Source organism: Oncorhynchus masou, chromosome 33 (assembly GCF_036934945.1).
Source record: "Oncorhynchus masou masou isolate Uvic2021 chromosome 33, UVic_Omas_1.1, whole genome shotgun sequence".
Taxonomy (NCBI): domain Eukaryota; kingdom Metazoa; phylum Chordata; class Actinopteri; order Salmoniformes; family Salmonidae; genus Oncorhynchus; species Oncorhynchus masou.
Genome location: NC_088244.1, coordinates 2586813 through 2611108, shown reverse-complemented (window position 1 = coordinate 2611108; position 24296 = coordinate 2586813). Strand labels below are relative to the sequence as shown.

General features: G+C 49.3%; 1 protein-coding gene across 5 annotated transcripts in view; it reads left to right on the top strand.

Moving 5' to 3' along the window:
• Positions 1-24296, top strand: part of LOC135527680 (membrane-associated guanylate kinase, WW and PDZ domain-containing protein 2-like) — a 135142-nt gene that overhangs the window by 47373 nt on the left and 63473 nt on the right. For 4 of the 5 annotated variants that reach the window (XM_064956170.1, XM_064956169.1, XM_064956168.1 and 1 more), the window contains exons 4-6: positions 12028-12147; positions 13773-13946; positions 20948-21128. In XM_064956170.1, the coding sequence (XP_064812242.1) occupies positions 12028-12147; positions 13773-13946; positions 20948-21128 (475 nt within the window). The remainder of the gene's footprint in view (positions 1-12027; positions 12148-13772; positions 13947-20947; positions 21129-24296) is intronic. The other variant, XM_064956171.1, reaches the window with a different exon arrangement.

Here is a 24296-nt window from a genome sequence, read left to right as displayed (position 1 = left end):
GGTTGAAAAATGCAGAGGCCTCGGCACCTTTTCGAGGTGATGTACATCCAAATACCTTTTGGGTCAATCTAACCACTTCCGGTTGCTCCAGGAAGCTTAGAATCGACACAGGTAGACCTCATAGTGGTCTGATGGAATGTCATAGAAGACAGGTTCATACAGCATTCATAACCCATAAAGACCCCAGGTTGTATTTAGGGGAGCAGGCAATGTATTCCTATGGGGAGAGAAGTCAATGCACACTGTTTTTTTGTAAACACCTTCTTTTAACTGTGAAAGGTTAATGCCACACAGTCAAGGTTAGGCTTGCACAGATCGGGAGGACCTTAGGAACAGTCCTGTGTTTGAATTGTCCTTCTAAACCTAACGGTTCCGCCGCTGTCACCCAAAAATCCAATGACATTGTGGTGCAGGCATCATTGTGGGCCTATTTTTCTCATGGTCGCTGCGCTCAGACCGAGCGAGCTACGGTCAAGAGGGGCACCTCGTTGGACTCGGCACGGCCTTGGGATTATGTTTATGCCATTGCCTGCTCTCTGTGTCTTTAAACACCACGCTTTGTCACTCCATCCTTGCTGTGTGTGTGTGTGAGAGCTTTTCTTTGACATCTGTTGGGAAAAATGACTGATTTACAGTTCATGGGGGTTGTCTAATCACACATATGAAGTTTTGGACAGATCTGATTTTTTAACCCTTCCAAACAGCCCCTGAGTCACCAATTATGGCACTTCCGGTTGGCACAGGAAGCTGTAACTCAACATACATCCTCATTGGGCTATTCCATTAGAGAATCCTGAGTTTTAAGTCTTTACCATGAAAACTGACTGATTTACACAGGGTTCAATGCAATATGTCCATCAAATTGCAGGCAGTGTATGGGTATACACTTTTAGGGCGATTTGAACCACTTCCGGTTGGTCCAGGAAGCTTAGAATCGACACAGGTAGACCTTATAGTGGTCTGATGGACTGGTACCAAAGACAGGTTCATACAACATTCATAACCCATATAGACTCCAGGTTGTATTTAGTGGAGCAGCCAATATATTCCTATGGGGAGAGAAGTCAATGAACACTGTTTTTATGTAAACACCTTCTTTTGACTGTGAAGGGTTAATGTCACACGGTCAAGGATAGGCTTGGACAGATCAGGAGGACCTTAGGAACAGTCCTGTGGTTGAATTGTCTTTCTAAACCTAACGGTTCCCGCTGTCACCCAAAATCAAATGACGTACTGGTGAAGGCTTAATATTGGGCCTATTTTTCTCATGGTCGCAAGCGCTCAGACCGAGCGAGCTACGGTCAGCGGGGCGCCTCGTTGGACTCGGCACAGTCTGGACTCTATGGTGATGACATTGTTTGTGTTGATTTCAGAATGTCCATTTGGTCATGTTTTCTCACTTTTGCAAAGTCACTGTGCATTTGCCATATGGTTAACTGGGCAGTCACCATCACCAATTTGTCATGCCATAAAAATCATGCAGGAATGCCAAAATGACTGGCCCGATGACATAGGGATGGCTGGGCAGTGATTTTGGTACCTCTCCATCGCTCGTTTGGGTTGATTTCAGAATGTCGCTTTTGGTGATGGTACCTCACCGCTTAAACATATTGCAAATGTTCCTTACTTTTGCAAAGTCACAAAAAATTCTTGCAGGAATGCCAAATTGACTGGCCCGATGACCTCGGGATGGCTGGGCAGTGATACTGGTACCTCTCCATCGCTCGTTTGGGCTGATTTCAGAATGTCCATTTGGTGATTTTCTCACTCTTTCAAAGTCACTGTGCATTTGCCATATGGTTAACTGGGCAGTCACCATCACCAATTTGTCATGCTATAAAAATCATGCAGGAATGCCAAATTGACTGGCCCGATGACCTCAGGATGGCTGGGCAGTGATACTGGTACCTCTCCATCGCTCGTTTGGGTTGATTTCAGAATGTCGCTTTTGGTGATGGTACCTCACTGTTAAAACATATTGCAAATGTTCCTTACTTTTGCAAAGTCACTGAAAATTTGTGCAGGAATGCCAAATTGACTGGCCCGATGACCTCAGGATGGCTGGGCAGTGATACTGGTACCTCTCCATGGCTCGTTTGGGTTGATTTCAGAATGTCGCTTTTGGTGATGGTACCTCACTGTTAAAACATATTGCAAATGTTCCTTACTTTTGCAAAGTCACTGAAAATTTTTGCAGGAATGCCAAATTGACTGGCCAGATGACCTCAGGATGGCTGGGCAGTGATACTGGTACCTCTCCATGGCTCGTTTGGGTTGATTTCAGAATGTCGCTTTTGGTGATGGTACCTCACTGTTAAAACATATTGCAAATGTTCCTTACTTTTGCAAAGTCACTGAAAATTTTTGCAGGAATGCCAAATTGACTGGCCCGATGACCTCGGGATGGCTGGGCAGTGATACTGGTACCTCTCCATGGCTCGTTTGGGTTGATTTCAGAATGTCGCTTTTGGTGATGGTACCTCACTGTTAAAACATATTGCAAATGTTCCTTACTTTTGCAAAGTCACTGAAAATTTGTGCAGGAATGCCAAATTGACTGGCCCGATGACATAGGGATGTCTGGGCAGTGATACTGGTACCTCTCCATCGCTCGTTTGGGTTGATTTCAAAATGTCGCTTTTGGTGATGGTACCTCACCGCTTAAACATATTGCTAATGGACAAGAGTCACCTGCAAGTCACCGTCCATCAGTCAATTTGATATCATTCTGACACCAAACTGATACAAACTGACACCAAACCCACTTTTCCCAACTCATTTAGGAGCCAAGTATAACATACTTCAGAGCTGGCCCAAAATTCACAAGGCCTTCGGTACAAAACATTAAAAAACCATAAAACACATAGTTACTTTCTAGCTGCGGGGCCAGTTCGGACATTATGTGTAGTCCTATGTGAGGCGACCCCGAATCCCGAGTTTCGGCTCGATAGGTCATTTGGTGTCCGAGTAAAAGCCTAATTGGTGCTGAAAATCCACTTTTTCCATGCCTTGCTACGGGGTCCTTGAATGAGCTATCGGACCGAGATGTTGGGTTCTGTCTCTATGGGCCGAGACGGTCACAATGCACCTAGTCTTGTGTCTCTGGGACATTTCTAAATGTCGCCATTTTCGTAATGGTCAAAATGAATTGAAGTCATTGCAAATGTTCGACGCTGTTTCTCGGTCCGAGAACCTCCTAGAGCGCCGTAACTCACCACGCACTATCTACCTGAGGTCTAGAACAGGATTCTAAAGTTTCGGAACTCTAGGTCTGACGGTTCTTTTTAGCTCGAACAAAGCTAACTATTGGAGGCACTGTCAGTCTCTACACACCCCAATACGTCCCTCCATCCAAGTTGTGTATCTGTGTGATTTATTTTTCCTTTGAATTTTTATGGGAAAAATGACTGATTTACAGTTCATGGGGGTTGTCTAATCACACATATGAAGTTTTGGACAGATCTGATTTTTTTAACCCTTCCAAACAGCCCCTGAGTCACCAATTATGGCACTTCCGGTTGGCACAGGAAGCTATAAATACACACATGTCTTGACTGACATAGAAACCTAGGGAATCCTGAGTTTTAAGTCTTTAAGTTGAGAATTGACTGATCTACACAGGGTTGAATAATGCAGAGGCCTCGGCACCTTTCGAGGTGATGTACATCCAAATACCTTTTGGGTCAATTTAACCACTTCCGGTTGCTCCAGGAAGCTTAGAATCGACACAGGTAGACCTCATAGTGGTCTGATGGAATGTCATAGAAGACAGGTTCATACAGCATTCATAACCCATAAAGACCCCAGGTTGTATTTAGGGAGCAGGCAATGTATTCCTATGGGGAGAGAAGTCAATGCACACTGTTTTTTTGTAAACACCTTCTTTTAACTGTGAAAGGTTAATGCCACACAGTCAAGGTTAGGCTTGCACAGATCAGGAGGACCTTAGGAACAGTCCTGTGTTTGAATTGTCCTTCTAAACCTAACGGTTCCGCCGCTGTCACCCAAAATCAAATAACATTGTGGTGCAGGCTTCATTGTGGGCCTATTTTTCTCATGGTCGCTGCGCTCAGACCGAGCGAGCTACGGTCAAGCGGGGCACCTCGTTGGACTCGGCACGGCCTTGGGATTATGTTTATGCCATTGCCTGCTCTCTGTGTCTTTAAACACCACGCTTTGTCACTCCATCCTTGCTGTGTGTGTGTGTGAGAGCTTTTCTTTGACATCTGTTGGGAAAAATGACTGATTTACAGTTCATGGGGGTTGTCTAATCACACATATGAAGTTTTGGACAGATCTGATTTTTTTAACCCTTCCAAACAGCCCCTGAGTCACCAATTATGGCACTTCCGGTTGGCACAGGAAGCTATAAATACACACATGTCTTGACTGACATAGAAACCTAGGGAATCCTGAGTTTTAAGTCTTTAAGTTGAGAATTGACTGATCTACACAGGGTTGAAAAATGCAGAGGCCTCGGCACCTTTCGAGGTGATGTACATCCAAATACCTTTTGGGTCAATCTAACCACTTCCGGTTGCTCCAGGAAGCTTAGAATCGACACAGGTAGACCTCATAGTGGTCTGATGGAATGTCATAGAAGACAGGTTCATACAGCATTCATAACCCATAAAGACCCCAGGTTGTATTTAGGGGAGCAGGCAATGTATTCCTATGGGGAGAGAAGTCAATGCACACTGTTTTTTTGTAAACACCTTCTTTTAACTGTGAAAGGTTAATGCCACACAGTCAAGGTTAGGCTTGCACAGATCGGGAGGACCTTAGGAACAGTCCTGTGTTTGAATTGTCCTTCTAAACCTAACGGTTCCGCCGCTGTCACCCAAAATCCAATGACATTGTGGTGCAGGCATCATTGTGGGCCTATTTTTCTCATGGTCGCTGCGCTCAGACCGAGCGAGCTACGGTCAAGAGGGGCACCTCGTTGGACTCGGCACGGCCTTGGGATTATGTTTATGCCATTGCCTGCTCTCTGTGTCTTTAAACACCACGCTTTGTCACTCCATCCTTGCTGTGTGTGTGTGTGAGAGCTTTTCTTTGACATCTGTTGGGAAAAATGACTGATTTACAGTTCATGGGGGTTGTCTAATCACACATATGAAGTTTTGGACAGATCTGATTTTTTAACCCTTCCAAACAGCCCCTGAGTCACCAATTATGGCACTTCCGGTTGGCACAGGAAGCTGTAACTCAACATACATCCTCATTGGGCTATTCCATTAGAGAATCCTGAGTTTTAAGTCTTTACCATGAAAACTGACTGATTTACACAGGGTTCAATGCAATATGTCCATCAAATTGCAGGCAGTGTATGGGTATACACTTTTAGGGCGATTTGAACCACTTCCAGTTGGTCCAGGAAGCTTAGAATCGACACAGGTAGACCTTATAGTGGTCTGATGGACTGGTACCAAAGACAGGTTCATACAACATTCATAACCCATATAGACTCCAGGTTGTATTTAGTGGAGCAGCCAATATATTCCTATGGGGAGAGAAGTCAATGAACACTGTTTTTATGTAAACACCTTCTTTTGACTGTGAAGGGTTAATGTCACACGGTCAAGGATAGGCTTGGACAGATCAGGAGGACCTTAGGAACAGTCCTGTGGTTGAATTGTCTTTCTAAACCTAACGGTTCCGCCGCTGTCACCCAAAATCAAATGACGTACTGGTGAAGGCTTAATATTGGGCCTATTTTTCTCATGGTCGCCGCGCTCAGACCGAGCGAGCTACGGTCAAGCGGGGCGCCTCGTTGGACTCGGCACAGTCTGGACTCTATGGTGATGACATTGTTTGTGTTGATTTCAGAATGTCCATTTGGTCATGTTTTCTCACTTTTGCAAAGTCACTGTGCATTTGCCATATGGTTAACTGGGCAGTCACCATCACCAATTTGTCATGCCATAAAAATCATGCAGGAATGCCAAAATGACTGGCCCGATGACATAGGGATGGCTGGGCAGTGATTTTGGTACCTCTCCATCGCTCGTTTGGGTTGATTTCAGAATGTCGCTTTTGGTGATGGTACCTCACCGCTTAAACATATTGCAAATGTTCCTTACTTTTGCAAAGTCACAAAAAATTCTTGCAGGAATGCCAAATTGACTGGCCCGATGACCTCGGGATGGCTGGGCAGTGATACTGGTACCTCTCCATCGCTCGTTTGGGCTGATTTCAGAATGTCCATTTGGTGATTTTTCTCACTCTTTCAAAGTCACTGTGCATTTGCCATATGGTTAACTGGGCAGTCACCATCACCAATTTGTCATGCTATAAAAATCATGCAGGAATGCCAAATTGACTGGCCCGATGACCTCAGGATGGCTGGGCAGTGATACTGGTACCTCTCCATCGCTCGTTTGGGTTGATTTCAGAATGTCGCTTTTGGTGATGGTACCTCACTGTTAAAACATATTGCAAATGTTCCTTACTTTTGCAAAGTCACTGAAAATTTGTGCAGGAATGCCAAATTGACTGGCCCGATGACCTCAGGATGGCTGGGCAGTGATACTGGTACCTCTCCATGGCTCGTTTGGGTTGATTTCAGAATGTCGCTTTTGGTGATGGTACCTCACTGTTAAAACATATTGCAAATGTTCCTTACTTTTGCAAAGTCACTGAAAATTTTTGCAGGAATGCCAAATTGACTGGCCAGATGACCTCAGGATGGCTGGGCAGTGATACTGGTACCTCTCCATGGCTCGTTTGGGTTGATTTCAGAATGTCGCTTTTGGTGATGGTACCTCACTGTTAAAACATATTGCAAATGTTCCTTACTTTTGCAAAGTCACTGAAAATTTTTGCAGGAATGCCAAATTGACTGGCCCGATGACCTCGGGATGGCTGGGCAGTGATACTGGTACCTCTCCATGGCTCGTTTGGGTTGATTTCAGAATGTCGCTTTTGGTGATGGTACCTCACTGTTAAAACATATTGCAAATGTTCCTTACTTTTGCAAAGTCACTGAAAATTTGTGCAGGAATGCCAAATTGACTGGCCCGATGAACTCGGGATGGCTTGGCAGTGATTCTGGTACCTCTCCATCACTCGTTAGGGTTGATTTCAGAATGTCCATTTGGTCATGTTTTCTCACTTTTGCAAAGTCACTGTGCATTTGCCATATGGTTAACTGGGCAGTCACCATCACCAATTTGTCATGCCATAAAAATCATGCAGGAATGCCAAATTGACTGGCCCGATGACATAGGGATGTCTGGGCAGTGATACTGGTACCTCTCCATCGCTCGTTTGGGTTGATTTCAAAATGTCGCTTTTGGTGATGGTACCTCACCGCTAAACATATTGCTAATGGACAAGAGTCACCTGCAAGTCACCGTCCATCAGTCAATTTGATATCATTCTGACACCAAACTGATACAAACTGACACCAAACCCACTTTTCCCAACTCATTTAGGAGCCAAGTATAACATACTTCAGAGCTGGCCCAAAATTCACAAGGCCTTCGGTACAAAACATTAAAAAACCATAAAACACATAGTTACTTTCTAGCTGCGGGGCCAGTTCGGACATTATGTGTAGTCCTATGTGAGGCGACCCCGAATCCCGAGTTTCGGCTCGATAGGTCATTTGGTGTCCGAGTAAAAGCCTAATTGGTGCTGAAAATCCACTTTTTCCATGCCTTGCTACGGGGTCCTTGAATGAGCTATCGGACCGAGATGTTGGGTTCTGTCTCTATGGGCCGAGACGGTCACAATGCACCTAGTCTTGTGTCTCTGGGACATTTCTAAATGTCGCCATTTTCGTAATGGTCAAAATGAATTGAAGTCATTGCAAATGTTCGACGCTGTTTCTCGGTCCGAGAACCTCCTAGAGCGCCGTAACTCACCACGCACTATCTACCTGAGGTCTAGAACAGGATTCTAAAGTTTCGGAACTCTAGGTCTGACGGTTCTTTTAGCTCGAACAAAGCTAACTATTGGAGGCACTGTCAGTCTCTACACACCCCAATACGTCCCTCCATCCAAGTTGTGTATCTGTGTGATTTATTTTTCCTTTGAATTTTTATGGGAAAAATGACTGATTTACAGTTCATGGGGGTTGTCTAATCACACATATGAAGTTTTGGACAGATCTGATTTTTTTAACCCTTCCAAACAGCCCCTGAGACACCAATTATGGCACTTCCGGTTGGCACAGGAAGCTATAAATACACACATGTCTTGACTGACATAGAAACCTAGGGAATCCTGAGTTTTAAGTCTTTAAGTTGAGAATTGACTGATCTACACAGGGTTGAAAATGCAGAGGCCTCGGCACCTTTCGAGGTGATGTACATCCAAATACCTTTTGGGTCAATCTAACCACTTCCGGTTGCTCCAGGAAGCTTAGAATCGACACAGGTAGACCTCATAGTGGTCTGATGGAATGTCATAGAAGACAGGTTCATACAGCATTCATAACCCATAAAGACCCCAGGTTGTATTTAGGGGAGCAGGCAATGTATTCCTATGGGGAGAGAAGTCAATGCACACTGTTTTTTTGTAAACACCTTCTTTTAACTGTGAAAGGTTAATGCCACACAGTCAAGGTTAGGCTTGCACAGATCGGGAGGACCTTAGGAACAGTCCTGTGTTTGAATTGTCCTTCTAAACCTAACGGTTCCGCCGCTGTCACCCAAAATCCAATGACATTGTGGTGCAGGCTTCATTGTGGGCCTATTTTTCTCATGGTCGCTGCGCTCAGACCGAGTGAGCTACGGTCAAGCGGGGCACCTCGTTGGACTCGGCCCTGCCTTGGGATTATGTTTATGCCATTGCCTGCTCTCTGTGTCTTTAAACACCACGCTTTGTCACTCCATCCTTGCTGTGTGTGTGTGTGTGAGAGCTTTTCTTTGACATCTGTTGGGAAAAATGACTGATTTACAGTTCATGGGGGTTGTCTAATCACACATATGAAGTTTTGGACAGATCTGATTTTTTTAACCCTTCCAAACAGCCCCTGAGACACCAATTATGGCACTTCCGGTTGGCACAGGAAGCTATAAATAAACTCATATCCTCATTGGGGTATGCCTTTACAGAATCCTGAGTTTTAAGTCTTTACGTTAAGAACTGAGTTATTTACGGAGGGTTTAGTGAGTGTGTGTTATTTCAGAAAATCATAGAAAATCACAGAAATGTCGCAGAGCTCCGCAGCACATTTTAAAAATACTCGTATGAACACCCTGCAACTGGATCTGTAACCGTTGAAAAAAAAACCCACCTATATCTGAACATCACGATCTGGTCAACGTACGATTTCTCGTAAATGACGATAGATAAATGGCCGATTTTTTTTTATTGACACCGGAGGCTCCTTGACTTTGACGTGAAGTGAAAAATCTTTTCTCTATTTTCATTTTGGACCTTTAATCCCAGAAATATGGCCATAACTCAAAAACCGTTGAGGCCTAGACGCCATCTTGTTCGGGGCCATCTTCCCATAATGCCAAACCTACGCTCACCAAGTTTCGGCTTCGAAATATTTTCGGTTTCCGAGATATGGCACGTCGTGATTCGTGATGTTTTGTCCAATAGCAATATGATTGCTTATGCCCTCTTGTGGGATATTTCGGCATTGCGCAAAAATGGGCTAAAATTTGTTTATTTTATTAAACGAAAACCGAATGTCCGACAAAGTTCATTTGATGACTTCCCGGTAGGTCTGGCCCTACCGCTCGGCCCGACGCCGTCCCCGAATTTCTAAAATGTTTTCGGACGTCTAGTAAGGGACCGTACAGTTCCAATAGGGACTTTCTCACTAACTATACGGTGATTGTCGAAATGTTCCCTTAAGGTATGTCAGGGCATGCTCAGAGTCAGGGCAGGCTCAGGGTCAGGGCAGGCTCAGGGTCAGGGCAGGCTCAGGACAGGCTCAGGGGCAGGCTCAGGGGCAGGCTCAGGGTCAGGACAGGCTCAGGGGCAGGCTCAGGGTCAGGACAGGGTCAGGACAGGCTCAAGGGCAGGCTCAGGGGCAGGCTCAGGGGCAGGCTCAGGGTCAGGACAGGCTCAGAGTCAGGGCAGGCTCAGGGTCAGGGCAGGGTCAGGGCAGGATCAGGACAGGCTCAGGGTCAGGACAGGCTCAGGGGCAGGCTCAGGGGCAGGCTCAGGGTCAGGGCAGGCTCAAGGTCAGGGCAGGATCAGGACAGGCTCAGGGGCAGGCTCAGGGTCAGGACAGGGTCAGGACAGGGTCAGGGCAGGGTCAGGGAAGGCTCAGGGTCAGGGAAGGCAAAAACAGGTCAGAACCAGGAATCCTTGAACCCAAACTAGAGAGAAAGAAAAACTCAGAAAAACCCACTGGGATGACTTGACGACATGCTCCTCTCTGTCACGCCTCTCCGGCCTCTAGGTCACCAGACTGCTCGTTATGGAGCACACCTGTCACCAGCGTTACGAACATAATGACACTCACCTGGACTCCATCACCTCCTTGATCACCTGCCCTTTATATGTCTCTCCCTTTGGTTTCTTCCCCAGTCGTCATTTTTCCTGTTTCATGTCGGTGTACTGTTTGTGTTTCTTGTTTTGTTCATTTATTACATGTATTCACTCCCTGAACTTGCTTCCCGACTCTCAGCGAACATCGTCACAGACCGACGACTCTCAGCGAACATCGTTACAGACTGATGACTCTCAGCGAACATCGTTACAGACTGACGACCCTCAGCGAACATCGTCACAGACCGACGACTCTCAGTGAACATCGTTACAGACTGATGACTCTCAGCGAACATCGTTACAGACTGACGACTCTCAGCGAACATCGTTACAGACTGACGAACCTCAGCGAACATCGTTACAGACCGACGACTCTCAGCGAATATCGTTACAGACTGACGACTCTCAGCGAACATCGTTACGGACTGACGACTCTCAGCGAACATCGTTACAGACTGACGACCCTCAGCGAACATCGTTACAGACTGACGACTCTCAGCGAACATCGTTACAGACCGACGACCCTCAGCGAACATCGTTACAGACCGACGACCCTCAGCGAACATCGTTACAGACCGACGACCCTCAGCGAACATCGTTACAGACTGACGACCCTCAGCGAACATCGTTACAGACCGACGACTCTCAGCGAATATCGTTACAGACTGACGACCCTCAGCGAACATCGTTACAGACTGACGACCCTCAGCGAACATCGTTACAGACCGACGACTCTCAGCGAACATCGTTACAGACTGACGACCCTCAGCGAACATCGTTACAGACTGACGACCCTCAGCGAACATCGTTACAGACTGACGACCCTCAGCGAACATCGTTACAGACCGACGACCCTCAGCGAATATCGTTACAGACTGACGACCCTCAGTGAACATCGTTACAGACTGACGACCCTCAGCGAACATCGTCACAGACCGACGACTCTCAGTGAACATCGTTACGGACTGACGACCCTCAGCGAACATCGTTACAGACTGACGACCCTCAGCGAACATCGTTACAGACTGACGACTCTCAGCGAACATCGTTACAGACTGACGACTCTCAGCGAACATCGTTACAGACTGACGACCCTCAGTGAACATCGTCACAGACCGACGACTCTCAGCGAACATCGTTACAGACTGACGACTCTCAGCGAACATCGTTACAGACTGACGACCCTCAGCGAATATCGTCACAGACTGACGACCCTCAGCGAACATCGTCACGGACTGACGACCCTCAGCGAATATCGTTACAGACTGACGACTCTCAGCGAACATCGTTACAGACTGACGACCCTCAGTGAACATCGTCACAGACCGACGACTCTCAGCGAACATCACTACACTCCTGCCTATTTACACATGCTTTCCTCTGTCTGCTTCTGGTTGAGAATAGTTTCAGGTGTGCCTCAGAAATCAATGTCTTCTAAGATCAAGTACAGTTATACTACATGGAGGCTTGTTTACCCTAACACAGTATATTCCCATTGTAATCAAGTCTATGCTTGACTCGTGTGTGTGTGTGGTCCACTATAGCCTTCCCTTATCCTCCTATCTCCAGGTACGACCAGGCCGCCTCGCCACGAGGAGATATCAGGAGTGGACTACAATTTTGTCTCCATAGAAGAGTTCTTTTCCCTGGATGAGTCTGGAGCCCTATTGGAGAGTGGCAAGTTCAAAGGTAAGAGTGTGTGTGTTTATTGGCCAGTGAGGGAGTGTGTGTGTTTATTGGTCAGTGAGGGAGTGTGTGTGCTTATTGGACAGTGGAGGAGTGTGTGTGTTTATTGGTCAGTGGTGGAGTGTGTGTGTTTATTGGACAGTGGGGGAGTGTGTGTGTGTTTATTGGCCAGTGGGGGAGTGTGTGTGTTTATTGGCCAGTGAGGGAGTGTGTGTGTTTATTGGCCAGTGAGGGAGTGTGTGTGTTTATTGGCCAGTGAGGGAGTGTGTGTGTTTATTGGCCAGTGAGGGAGTGTGTGTGTTTATTGGCCAGTGAGTGAGTGTGTGTTTATTGGCCAGTGGGGGAGTGTGTGTGTGTTTATTGGTCAGTGGTGGAGTGTGTGTGTTTATTGGTCAGTGGTGGAGTGTGTGTGTTTATTGGCCAGTGGGGGAGTGTGTGTGTGTTTATTGGCCAGTGGGGGAGTGTGTGTGTGTTTATTGGCCAGTGGGGGAGTGTGTGTGTTTATTGGCCAGTGGGGGAGTGTGTGTGTGTTTATTGGCCAGTGGGGGAGTGTGTGTGTTTATTGGCCAGTGGTGGAGTGTGGGGGGGAGGGGGTAAATGCTGGTAAAAGTCGTTTACCAAACTTTTTGATTTTACGCGAGTGTTTAGCTACCTTTTGCACTAAAATGCATTGAGAAATAGGGAGCATTTCTTTACTATCAAGTATACGTGGTGCAAGTAATGATATTTAGGCTACTGATATTTTCCTGATTTCACCGTGTGTATTTCATTTGAGGTATTTAATGTTTTATTTGTTACTGCGTTCCAACATGTGCTTTTCCGTTTCGTTGTTGTAAACAAAGGCTCTCCACAAATAAAATTAATTGAAAACTTGAATTCTTGCTTTGTTTTGTTTTTACATATAGCCTACAGTAACAAACTGTTATTTTGTATTCTAATGTTACCTAAGACCTTCATAAACAAAACCCTTTTTTTATTAGATGCCTATATGAAATGTATGAATTACACTGTTAGAGTGTTTCAGTCAGAATGACTGCTCATTGGCTACACTGTTAGTGTTTCAGTCAGAATGACTGCTCATTGGCTACACTGTTAGTGTTTCAGTCAGAATGACTGCTCATTGGATACACTGTTAGAGTGTTTCAGTCAGAATGACTGCTCATTGGCTACACTGTTAGAGTGTTTCAGTCAGAATGACTGCTCATTAGCTACACTGTTAGAGTTTCAGTCAGAATGACTGCTCATTAGATACACTGTTAGAGTGTTTCAGTCAGAATGACTGCTCATTAGCTACACTGTTAGAGTGTTTCAGTCAGAATGACTGCTCATTAGCTACACTGTTAGAGTGTTTCAGTCAGAATGACTGCTCATTAGCTACACTGTTAGAGTTTCAGTCAGAATGACTGCTCATTAGCTACACTGTTAGAGTGTTTCAGTCAGAATGACTGCTCATTGGATACACTGTTAGAGTGTTTCAGTCAGAATGACTGCTCATTAGCTACACTGTTAGAGTGTTTCAGTCAGAATGACTGCTCATTAGCTGGAAGGGGGAGTCTCTTGATGCCCAGCATTTCTCGTGTTATTTGATTAACAGATTGTTCCTCCTCTGTACCTCCTCCTCCAATCAGGTAACTACTACGGGACGCCCCGCCCAGTCCACATTGGCCCAGACAGCCCACCAATCACGTACCAGGAACACCGGAACGTGCTCCGGAACTTCAGGACGCGCAGCAAGTCGCTTAGCAACCTGGAGAAGGCTGTGGAGGAGGGAGAGAACAGTGAGGAGGACTCTGGTCTGTCAGGTATAGTCACATACCACTGTCTAAAAACGGTCTGTTAGCTGTCTGTCTGTCTGTCTGTCTGTCTGTCTGTCTGTTAGCTGTCTGTCTGTCTGTCTGTCTGTCTGTCTGTCTGTCTGTCTGTCTGTCTGTCTGTCTGTCTGTCTGTCTGTCTGTCTGGTCTGGTCTGGTCTGTCTGGTCTGGTCTGGTCTGGTCTGTCAGGTATAGTCACATACAGCTGTCTAAAAACAGTCTGTTGTCTGTCTGTCTGTCTGTCTGTCTGTCTGTCTGTCTCTCAATTCAATTCAAGGGCTTTATTGGCATGGGAAACGTGTTAACATTGCCAAAGCAAGTGAGGTAGATAATATATAAAGTGAATATATAAATTGAAATAAACAATAAAAATTAACAGTAAACATTACACATACAGAAGTTTCAAAACAATAAAGACATTACAAATGTCATATTATATATATATACAGTGTTTTAACCATGTACAAATGGTTAAGGTATACAAGGGAAAATAAATAAGCATAAATATGGGTTGTATTTACAATGGTGTTTGTTCTTCACTGGTTGCCCTTTTCTCGTGGCAACAGGTCACAAATCTTGCTGCTGTGATGGCACACTGGAATTTCACTCTCTCCCTACTCTCTCCCTCCTTGCTCCCTCCTCTCTCCCTCCTCACTCCCTCTTCTCTCCCTCCTCACTCCCTCCTCTCTCCCTCCTCTCTCCCTCCTCTCTCCCTCCTCTCTCCCTCCTCGCTCCCTCCTCGCTCCCTCCTCTCTCCCTCCTCTCTCCCTCCTCTCTCCCTCCTCGCTCCCTCCTCACTCCCTCCTCTCTCCCTCCTTGCTCCCTCCTCTCTCCCTCCTCACTCCCTCTTCTCTCCCTCCTCACTCCCTCCTCTCTCCCTCCTCTCTCCCTCCTCTCTCCCTCCTCTCTCCCTCCTCTCTCCCTCCTCTCTCCCTCCTCGCTCCCTCCTCGCTCCCTCGCTCCCTCCTCTCACACTCCTCACTCCCTCCTCTCTCCCTCCTCTCTCCCTCCTCTCTCCCTCCTCGCTCCCTCCTCTCTCCCTCTTCACTCCCTCCTTACTCCCTCCTCACTCCCTCTTCACTCCATCCTCTCTCCCTCCTCACTCCCTCTTCTCACACTCCTCTCTCCCTCCTCTCTCCCTCCTCTCTCCCTCCTCGCTCCCTCCTCTCTCCCTCTTCACTCCCTCCTCACTCCCTCCTCACTCCCTCTTCACTCCCTCCTCTCTCCCTCCTCACTCCCTCTTCTCCCTCCTCTCTCCCTCCCTCTCCCTCCTCTCTCCCTCCTCTCTCCCTCCTCTCTCCCTCCTCTCTCCCTCCTCGCTCCCTCCTCGCTCCCTCCTCGCTCCCTCTCTCCCTCCTCTCTCCCTCCTCACTCCCTCCTCTCTCCCTCCTCTCTCCCTCCTCTCTCCCTCCTCGCTCCCTCGCTCCCTCCTCTCACACTCCTCTCTCCCTCCTCTCTCCCTCCTCACTCCCTCCTCTCTCCCTCCTCTCTCCCTCCTCACTCCCTCCTCACTCCCTCCTCTCTCCCCTCCTCTCTCCTCCCTCTCTCCCTCCTCGCTCCCCTCCTCGCTCCCCTCTCCCTCCCTCTCCCTCCTCTCTCCCTCCTCGCTCCCTCCTCGCTCCCTCCTCTCTCCCTCCTCTCCCTCCTCGCTCCCTCCCTCTCTCCCTCCTCTCTCCCTCCTCTCTCCCTCCTCACTCCCTCCTCTCTCCCTCCTCTCTCCCTCCCTCGCTCCCTCCTCGCTCCCTCCTCTCTCCCTCCTCTCTCCCTCCTCGCTCCCTCCTCTCACACTCCTCACTCCCTCCTCTCTCCCTCTCTCCCTCTTCACTCCCTCCTCTCTCCCTCTTCACTCCCTCTTCACTCCCTCCTCTCTCCCTCCTCTCTCCCTCCTCTCTCCCTCCTCGCTCCCTCCTCTCTCCCTCCTCTCTCCCTCCTCGCTCCCTCCTCTCACACTCCTCACTCCCTCCTCTCTCCCTCTCTCCCTCTTCTCTCCCTCCTCTCTCCCTCCTCTCTCCCTCCTCTCTCCCTCCTCTCTCCCTCCTCTCTCCCTCCTCGCTCCCTCCTCGCTCCCTCTCTCCCTCCTCTCACACTCCTCTCTCCCTCCTCTCTCCCTCCTCACTCCCTCCTCTCTCCCTCCTCTCTCCCTCCTCTCTCCCTCCTCTCTCCCTCCTCGCTCCCTCCTCTCTCCCTCCTCTCTCCCTCCTCGCTCCCTCCTCTCTCCCTCCTCTCTCCCTCCTCTCTCCCTCCTCGCTCCCTCCTCTCACACTCCTCACTCCCTCCTCTCTCCCTCCTCTCTCCCTCCTCGCTCCCTCCTCGCTCCCTACTCGCTCCCTACTCGCTCCCTCCTCTCTCCCTCCTCTCTCCCTCCTCACTCCCTTCTCACTCCCTCCTCACTCCCTCCTCTCTCCCTCCTCTCTCCCTCTTCACTCCCTCCTCTCTCCCTCCTCACTCCCTCCTCTCTCCCTCCTAACTCCCTCCTAACTCCCTCCTAACTCCCTCCTCGCTCCCTCCTCTCTCCCTCCTCTCTCCCTCCTCACTCCCTCCTCACTCCCTCCTCTCTCCCTCTTCACTCCCTCCTCTCTCCCTCTTCACTCCCTCCTCTCTCCCTCCTCACTCCCTCCTCGCTCCGACCTCTCTCCCTCCTCTCTCCCTCCTCTCTCCCTACTCTCTCCCTCCTCGATCCCTCCTCTTCCTCTGTATCTACTGCTAAAGACGCTTTGTATCTAAATCTCCGCTCCTCATTCACTCAGCCCACTGAACCCACTGGTCCCACTCACACAGACCTACCCTACGCCTCTCTCTCCAGAATACATCCAGCAAATAGTGAGGTCCGGCCGCCCAACAACCTGCCCGCTCGACCCCATCCCCTCCTCCCTTCTCCAGACCATCTCTGGAGACCCTCTCCCATTCTTCACTTCCCCATCAACTCATCCCTGACCGCTAGCTGAGTCCCCTCTGACTTCAAGTTGGCCAGTGTAGCTCCCTTCCTCAAGAAACCAACACTCGAGCCCACTGACATCAAAAACAACCTTTCTTTGATTTCCAAAACACTTCGGCGTGCTCTCTCTGACAAACTTTCTCACTATCTGTCTCAGAATGATCTTCTTGACCCTAACAAGTCACTCAACCAAGACTGATCTTCTCTGTGTCACAGAGGCTCTCCGTACTTCCAAAGCTGACTCTCTCTCCTCTGTTCTCATCCTCCTACATCTATCCGCTGCCTTCAACACCGTGAACCATCAGATCCTCCTCTCCACCCTCTCAGGGCTGGGTGTCTCAGGCTCTATCAGATCCTCCTCTCCTCCCTCTCAGGGCTGGGCATCTCAGGCTCTATCAGATCCTCCTCTCCACCCTCTCAGGGCTGGGTGTCTCAGACTCTATCAGATCCTCCTCTCCACCCTCTCAGGGCTGGGCGTCTCAGACTCTATCAGATCTTCCTCTCCACCCTCTCAGGGCTGGGTGTCTCAGGCTCTATCAGATCCTCCTCTCCACCCTCTCAGGGCTGGGTGTCTCAGGCTCTATCAGATCCTCCTCTCCACCCTCTCAGGGCTGGGCGTCTCAGGCTCTATCAGATCCTCCTCTCCACCCTCTCAGGGCTGGGTGTCTCAGGCTCTATCAGATCCTCCTCTCCACCCTCTCAGGGCTGGGCGTCTCAGGCTCTATCAGATCCTCCTCTCCACCCTCTCAGGGCTGGGTGTCTCAGGCTCTATCAGATCCTCCTCTCCACCCTCTCAGGGCTGGGTGTCTCAGGCTCTATCAGATCCTCCTCTCCACCCTCTCAGGGCTGGGTGTCTCAGGCTCTATCAGATCCTCCTCTCAGGGCTGGGCGTCTCAGGCTCTATCAGATCCTCCTCTCAGGGCTGGGCGTCTCAGGCTCTATCAGATCCTCCTCTCAGGGCTGGGTGTCTCAGGCTCTATCAGATCCTCCTCTCAGGGCTGGGTGTCTCAGGCTCTATCAGATCCTCCTCTCAGGGCTGGGTGTCTCAGGCTCTATCAGATCCTCCTCTCCACCCTCTCAGGGCTGGGCGTCTCAGGCTCTATCAGATCCTCCTCTCCACCCTCTCAGGGCTGGGCGTCTCAGGCTCTATCAGATCCTCCTCTCAGGGCTGGGTGTCTCAGGCTCTATCAGATCCTCCTCTCCACCCTCTCAGGGCTGGGCGTCTCAGGCTCTATCAGATCCTCCTCTCCACCCTCTCAGGGCTGGGTGTCTCAGGCTCTATCAGATCCTCCTCTCAGGGCTGGGTGTCTCAGGCTCTATCAGATCCTCCTCTCAGGGCTGGGTGTCTCAGGCTCTATCAGATCCTCCTCTCTACCCTCTCAGGGCTGAGCGTCTCAGGCTCTATCAGATCCTCCTCTCTACCCTCTCAGGGCTGGGAGTCTCAGGCTCTATCAGATCCTCCTCTCCACCCTCTCAGGGCTGGGAGTCTCAGGGTCTATCAGACCCTCCTCTCCACCCTCTCAGGGCTGGGTGTCTCAGGCTCTATCAGATCCTCCTCTCCACCCTCTCAGGGCTGGGTGTCTCAGGCTCTATCAGATCCTCCTCTCCACCCTCTCAGGGCTGGGAGTCTCAGACTCTATCAGATCCTCCTCTCCACCCTCTCAGGGCTGGGTGTCTCAGGCTCTATCAGATCCTCCTCTCCACCCTCTCAGGGCTGGGCGTCTCAGGCTCTATCAGATCCTCCTCTCCACCCTCTCAGGGCTGGGTGTCTCAGGCTCTGCCTCCTCTCCACCCTCTCAGGGCTGGGCGTCTCAGACTCTATCAGATCTTCCTCTCCACCCTCTCAGGGCTGGGCGTCTCAGGCTCTATCAGATCCTCCTCTCCACCCTATCAGGGCTGGGCGTCTCAGGCTCTATCAGATCCTCCTCTCCACCCTCTCAGGGCTGAGTGTCTCAGGCTCTATCAGATCCTCCTCTCCACCCTCTCAGGGCTGGGTGTCTCAGGCTCTATCAGATCCTCCTCTCCACCCTCTCAGGGCTGGGTGTCTCAGACTCTATCAGATCCTCCTCTCCACCCTCTAATTGCTGGGCGTCTCAGGCTCTATCAGATCCTCTTCTCCACCCTCTCAGCGCTGGGCATCTCTGTCTCTATCAGATCCTCCTCTCAGGGCTGGGCGTCTCGGGCTCTATCAGATCCTCCTCTCAGGGCTGGTTGTCTCAGGCTCTATCAGATCCTCCTCTCAGGGCTGGGCATCTCTGTCTCTATCAGATCCTCCTCTCTACCCTCTCAGGGCTGGGCGTCTCAGGCTCTATCAGATCCTCCTCTCCACCCTCTCAGGGCTGGTTGTCTCAGGCTCTATCAGATCCTCCTCTCCACCCTCTCAGGGCTGGGTGTCTCAGTCTCTATCAGATCCTCCTCTCCACCCTCTCAGGGCTGGGTGTCTCAGGCTCTATCAGGTCCTCCTCTCCACCCTCTCAGGGCTGGGAGTCTCAGGCTCTGCCTCCTCTCCACCCTCTCAGGGCTGGGTGTCTCAGGCTCTATCAGATCCTCCTCTCAGGGCTGGGTGTCTCAGGCTCTATCAGATCCTCCTCTCCACCCTCTCAGGGCTGGGCGTCTCAGACTCTATCAGATCCTCCTCTCCACCCTCTCAGGGCTGGGCGTCTCAGGCTCTATCAGATCCTCCTCTCCACCCTCTCAGGGCTGGGTGTCTCAGGCTCTATCAGATCCTCCTCTCCACCCTCTCAGGGCTGGGCGTCTCAGGCTCTATCAGATCCTCCCCTCCACCCTCTCAGGGCTGGGTGTCTCAGGCTCTATCAGATCCTCCTCTCAGGGCTGGTTGTCTCAGGCTCTATCAGATCCTCCTCTCCACCCTCTCAGGGCTGGGTGTCTCAGTCTCTATCAGATCCTCCTCTCCACCCTCTCAGGGCTGGGCGTCTCAGGCTCCATCAGATCCTCCTCTCCACCCTATCAGGGCTGGGTGTCTCAGGCTCTATCAGATCCTCCTCTCCACCCTCTCAGGGCTGGGTGTCTCAGGCTCTATCAGATCCTCCTCTCAGGGCTGGTTGTCTCAGGCTCTATCAGATCCTCCTCTCCACCCTCTCAGGGCTGGGTGTCTCAGGCTCTTTCAGATCCTCCTCTCCACCCTCTCAGGGCTGGGCGTTTCAGGCTCTATCAGATCCTCATCTCCACCCTCTCAGGGCTGGGTGTCTCAGGCTCTATCAGATCCTCCTCTCCACCCTCTCAGGGCTGGGCGTCTCAGTCTCTATCAGATCCTCATCTCCACCCTCTCAGGGCTGGTTGTCTCAGGCTCTATCAGATCCTCCTCTCCACCCTCTAATTGCTGGGCGTCTCAGGCTCTATCATATCCTCCTCTCCACCCTCTCAGGGCTGGTTGTCTCAGGCTCTATCAGATCCTCCTCTCAGGGCTGGTTGTCTCAGGCTCTATCAGATCCTCCTCTCAGGGCTGGGCGTCTCAGGCTCTATCAGATCCTCCTCTCAGGGCTGGTTGTCTCAGGCTCTATCAGATCCTCCTCTCAGGGCTGGGTGCCTCAGGCTCTATCAGATCCTCCTCTCCACCCTCTCAGGGCTGGGTGTCTCAGGCTCTATCAGATCCTCCTCTCCACCCTCTCAGGGCTGGGCGTCTCAGGCTCTATCAGATCCTCCTCTCCACCCTCTCAGGGCTGGGTGTCTCAGGCTCTATCAGATCCTCCTCTCCACCCTCTCAGGGCTGGGTGTCTCAGGCTCTATCAGATCCTCCTCTCCACCCTCTCAGGGCTGGGTGTCTCAGGCTCTATCAGATCCTCCCCTCCACCCTCTCAGGGCTGGGCGTCTCAGGCTCTATCAGATCCTCCCCTCCACCCTCTCAGGGCTGGGTGGAGGGGACCCATTGGGCTCTGATTAAAAGTATTTCCCTAATTTGGGAATAGGCTGAAATTTGGGATAAACATTGACTAAAGACAGACATCTGTTTACATCTGAGCCCTTGATTGGAGCTTACAGGGGCCAGAGTTAAAAGGCTATTTCAAGGCTGTGTGTGTGTGTGTTTTGTCTTGGCAGCGGGGTCAGTAGGTGCCAGCAGTGCCCCACCCACATCCAAATCTCTTAGCCAATCGTGGGAAGGCAGGGATGGCGTTGGAGAGGAGAACGGAGGGAGCGGCATCGCCACTCGAGGCGGAGTGACACTGCCAGAGAACTGGGAGCTGGCCTTCAGTAACTCAGGAGAGGCTTACTACATAGAGTGAGTAGAGACAGGAGAGGAGAGAGGAGAGAGAGGAGAGAGAGTTTTACTACATAGAGTGAGTAGAGACAGGAGAGAGAGAGAGGAGAGAGAGGAGAGAGTTTTACTACATAGAGTGAGTAGAGACAGGAGAGAGAGGAGAGAGAGTTTTACTACATAGAGTAGAGACAGGAGAGAGAGGAGAGAGCTTTACTACAGAGTGAGTAGAGACAGGAGAGAGAGAGGAGAGAGAGGAGAGAGAGTTTTACTACATAGAGTAGAGACAGGAGAGAGAGGAGAGAGCTTTACTACATAGAGTGAGTAGAGAGAGAGAGGAGAGAGAGGAGAGAGAGTTTTACTACATAGAGTAGAGACAGGAGAGAGAGGAGAGAGTTTTACTACAGAGTGAGTAGAGACAGGAGAGAGAGAGAGGAGAGAGAGGAGAGAGAGTTTTACTACATAGAGTAGAGACAGGAGAGAGAGGAGAGAGTTTTACTACATAGAGTGAGTAGAGACAGGAGAGAGAGAGGAGAGAGTTTTACTACATAGAGTAGAGACAGGAGAGAGAGGAGAGAGTTTTACTACATAGAGTGAGTAGAGACAGGAGAGAGAGAGAGGAGAGAGAGGAGAGAGAGTTTTACTACATAGAGTAGAGACAGGAGAGAGAGGAGAGAGTTTTACTACATAGAGTGAGTAGAGACAGGAGAGAGAGAGAGGAGAGAGAGAGGAGAGAGAGAGAGAGTTTTACTACATAGAGTGAGTAGAGACAGGAGAGAGAGAGGAGAGAGAGAGGAGAGAGAGAGAGTTTTACTACATAGAGTGAGTAGAGACAGGAGAGAGAGATAGGAGAGAGAGAGGCTTACTACATAGAGTAGAAACAGGAGAGAGAGAGGCTTACTACATAGAGTAGAGACAGGAGAGAGAGGAGAGAGAGAGTTTTACTACATAGAGTGAGTAGAGACAGGAGAGAGAGATAGGAGAGAGAGAGAGGAGAGAGAGAGGCTTACTACATAGAGTAGAGACAGGAGAGGGGGAGGAGAGAGAGAGGAGAGAGAGAGAGTTTTACTATATAGAGTAGAGACAGGAGAGAGAGAGAGAGGAGAGAGAGGAGAGAGAGAGGAGAGAGAGTTTTACTACATAGAGTGAGTAGAGACAGGAGAGAGAGGAGAGAGGACAGAGAGAGTTTTACTACATATAGTAGAGACAGGAGAGAGAGAGAGGAGAGAGAGAGAGAGAGAGAGGAGAGAGAGAGAGTTTTACTACATAGAGAGAGTAAACAGAGACAGGGGAGAGAGGAGGAGAGAGAGGAGAGAGGACAGAGAGAGTTTTACTACATATAGTAGAGACAGGAGAGAGAGAGAGGAGAGAGAGATAGGAGAGAGAGGAGAGAGTTTTACTACATAGAGTAGAGACAGGAGAGAGAGAGGAGAGCTTTACTACATAGAGAGAGGAGAGAGAGGAGAGCTTTACTACATAGACAGAGGAGAGAGAGGAGAGTTTTACTACATAGAGAGAGGAGAGAGAGGAGAGTTTTACTACATAGAGAGAGGAGAGTTTTACTACATAGAGAGAGGAGAGTTTTACTACATAGAGAGAGGAGAGTTTTACTACATAGAGAGAGGAGAGAGAGGAGAGAGAGGAGAGTTTTACTACATAGAGAGAGGAGAGCTTTACTACATAGAGAGAGGAGAGAGAGGAGAGAGAGGAGAGGTTTACTAGATAGAGAGAGGAGAGGTTTACTACATAGAGAGAGGAGAGAGAGGAGAGAGAGGAGAGGAGAGAGAGGAGAGCGAGGAGAGAGAGGAGAGTTTTACTACATAGAGAGAGGAGAGCTTTACTACATAGAGAGAGGAGGGAGTAGAGAGGAGAGAGAGGAGAGAGAGATAGGAGAGAGAGAGAGTTTTACTACATAGAGTAGAGACAGGAGAGAGAGAGGAGAGAGGAGAGAGAGATAGGAGAGAGGTTAACTATATAGAGTAGAGACAGGAGAGAGAGGAGAGGAGAGAGAGAGAGTTTTACTACATAGAGTAGAGACAGGAGAGAGAGAGGAGAGAGAGGAGAGAGAGATAGGAGAGAGGTTAACTATATAGAGTAGAGACAGGAGAGAGAGGAGAGGAGAGAGAGAGAGTTGTACTACATAGAGTAGACAGGAGAGAGAGGAGAGAGAGAGAGAGAGAGGAGAGAGTTTTACTACATAGAGTAGAGACAGGAGAGAGAGAGAGGAGAGAGAGGAGAGAGACAGTTTTACTACATAGAGTAGAGACAGGAGAGAGAGATAGGAGAGAGAGGAGAGAGAGATAGGAGAGATGAGAGAGTTTTACTACTTAGAGTAGAGACAGGAGAGAGAGATAGGAGAGAGAGATAGGAGAGAGGAGAGAGTTTTACTACATAGAGTAGAGACAGGAGAGAGAGAGAGGAGAGAGAGGAGAGAGAGATAGGAGAGAGGTTAACTATATAGAGTAGAGACAGGAGAGAGAGGAGAGGAGAGAGAGAGAGTTTTACTACATAGAGTAGAGACAGGAGAGAGAGGAGAGAGAGAGAGAGGAGAGAGTTTTACTACATAGAGTAGAGACAGGAGAGAGAGATAGGAGAGAGAGAGTTTTACTACATAGAGTAGAGACAGGAGAGAGAGAGAGAGAGGAGAGAGAGAGTTTTACTACATAGAGAGAGGAGAGAGAGGAGAGCTTTACTACATAGAGAGAGGAGAGAGAGGAGAGCTTTACTACATAGACAGAGGAGAGAGAGAGAGTTTTACTACATAGAGAGAGGAGAGCTTTACTACATAGAGAGAGGAGAGAGAAGAGAGAGAGAGTTTTACTACATAGAGAGAGGAGAGAGAGGAGAGAGAGGAGAGTTTTACTACATAGAGAGAGGAGAGAGAGGAGAGAGAGGAGAGCTTTACCACATAGAGAGAGGAGAGAGAGGAGAGAGAGGAGAGTTTTACTACATAGAGAGAGGAGAGAGAGGAGAGGAGAGAGAGGAGAGAGAGGAGAGTTTTACTACATAGAGAGAGGAGAGAGAGGAGAGTTTTACTACGTAGAGAGAGGAGAGAGAGGAGAGTTTTACTATGTAGAGAGAGGAGAGTTTTACTACGTAGAGAGAGGAGAGTTTTACTACATAGAGAGAGGAGAGTTGTACTACGTAGAGAGAGGAGAGTTTTACTACATAGAGAGAGGAGAGTTGTACTAC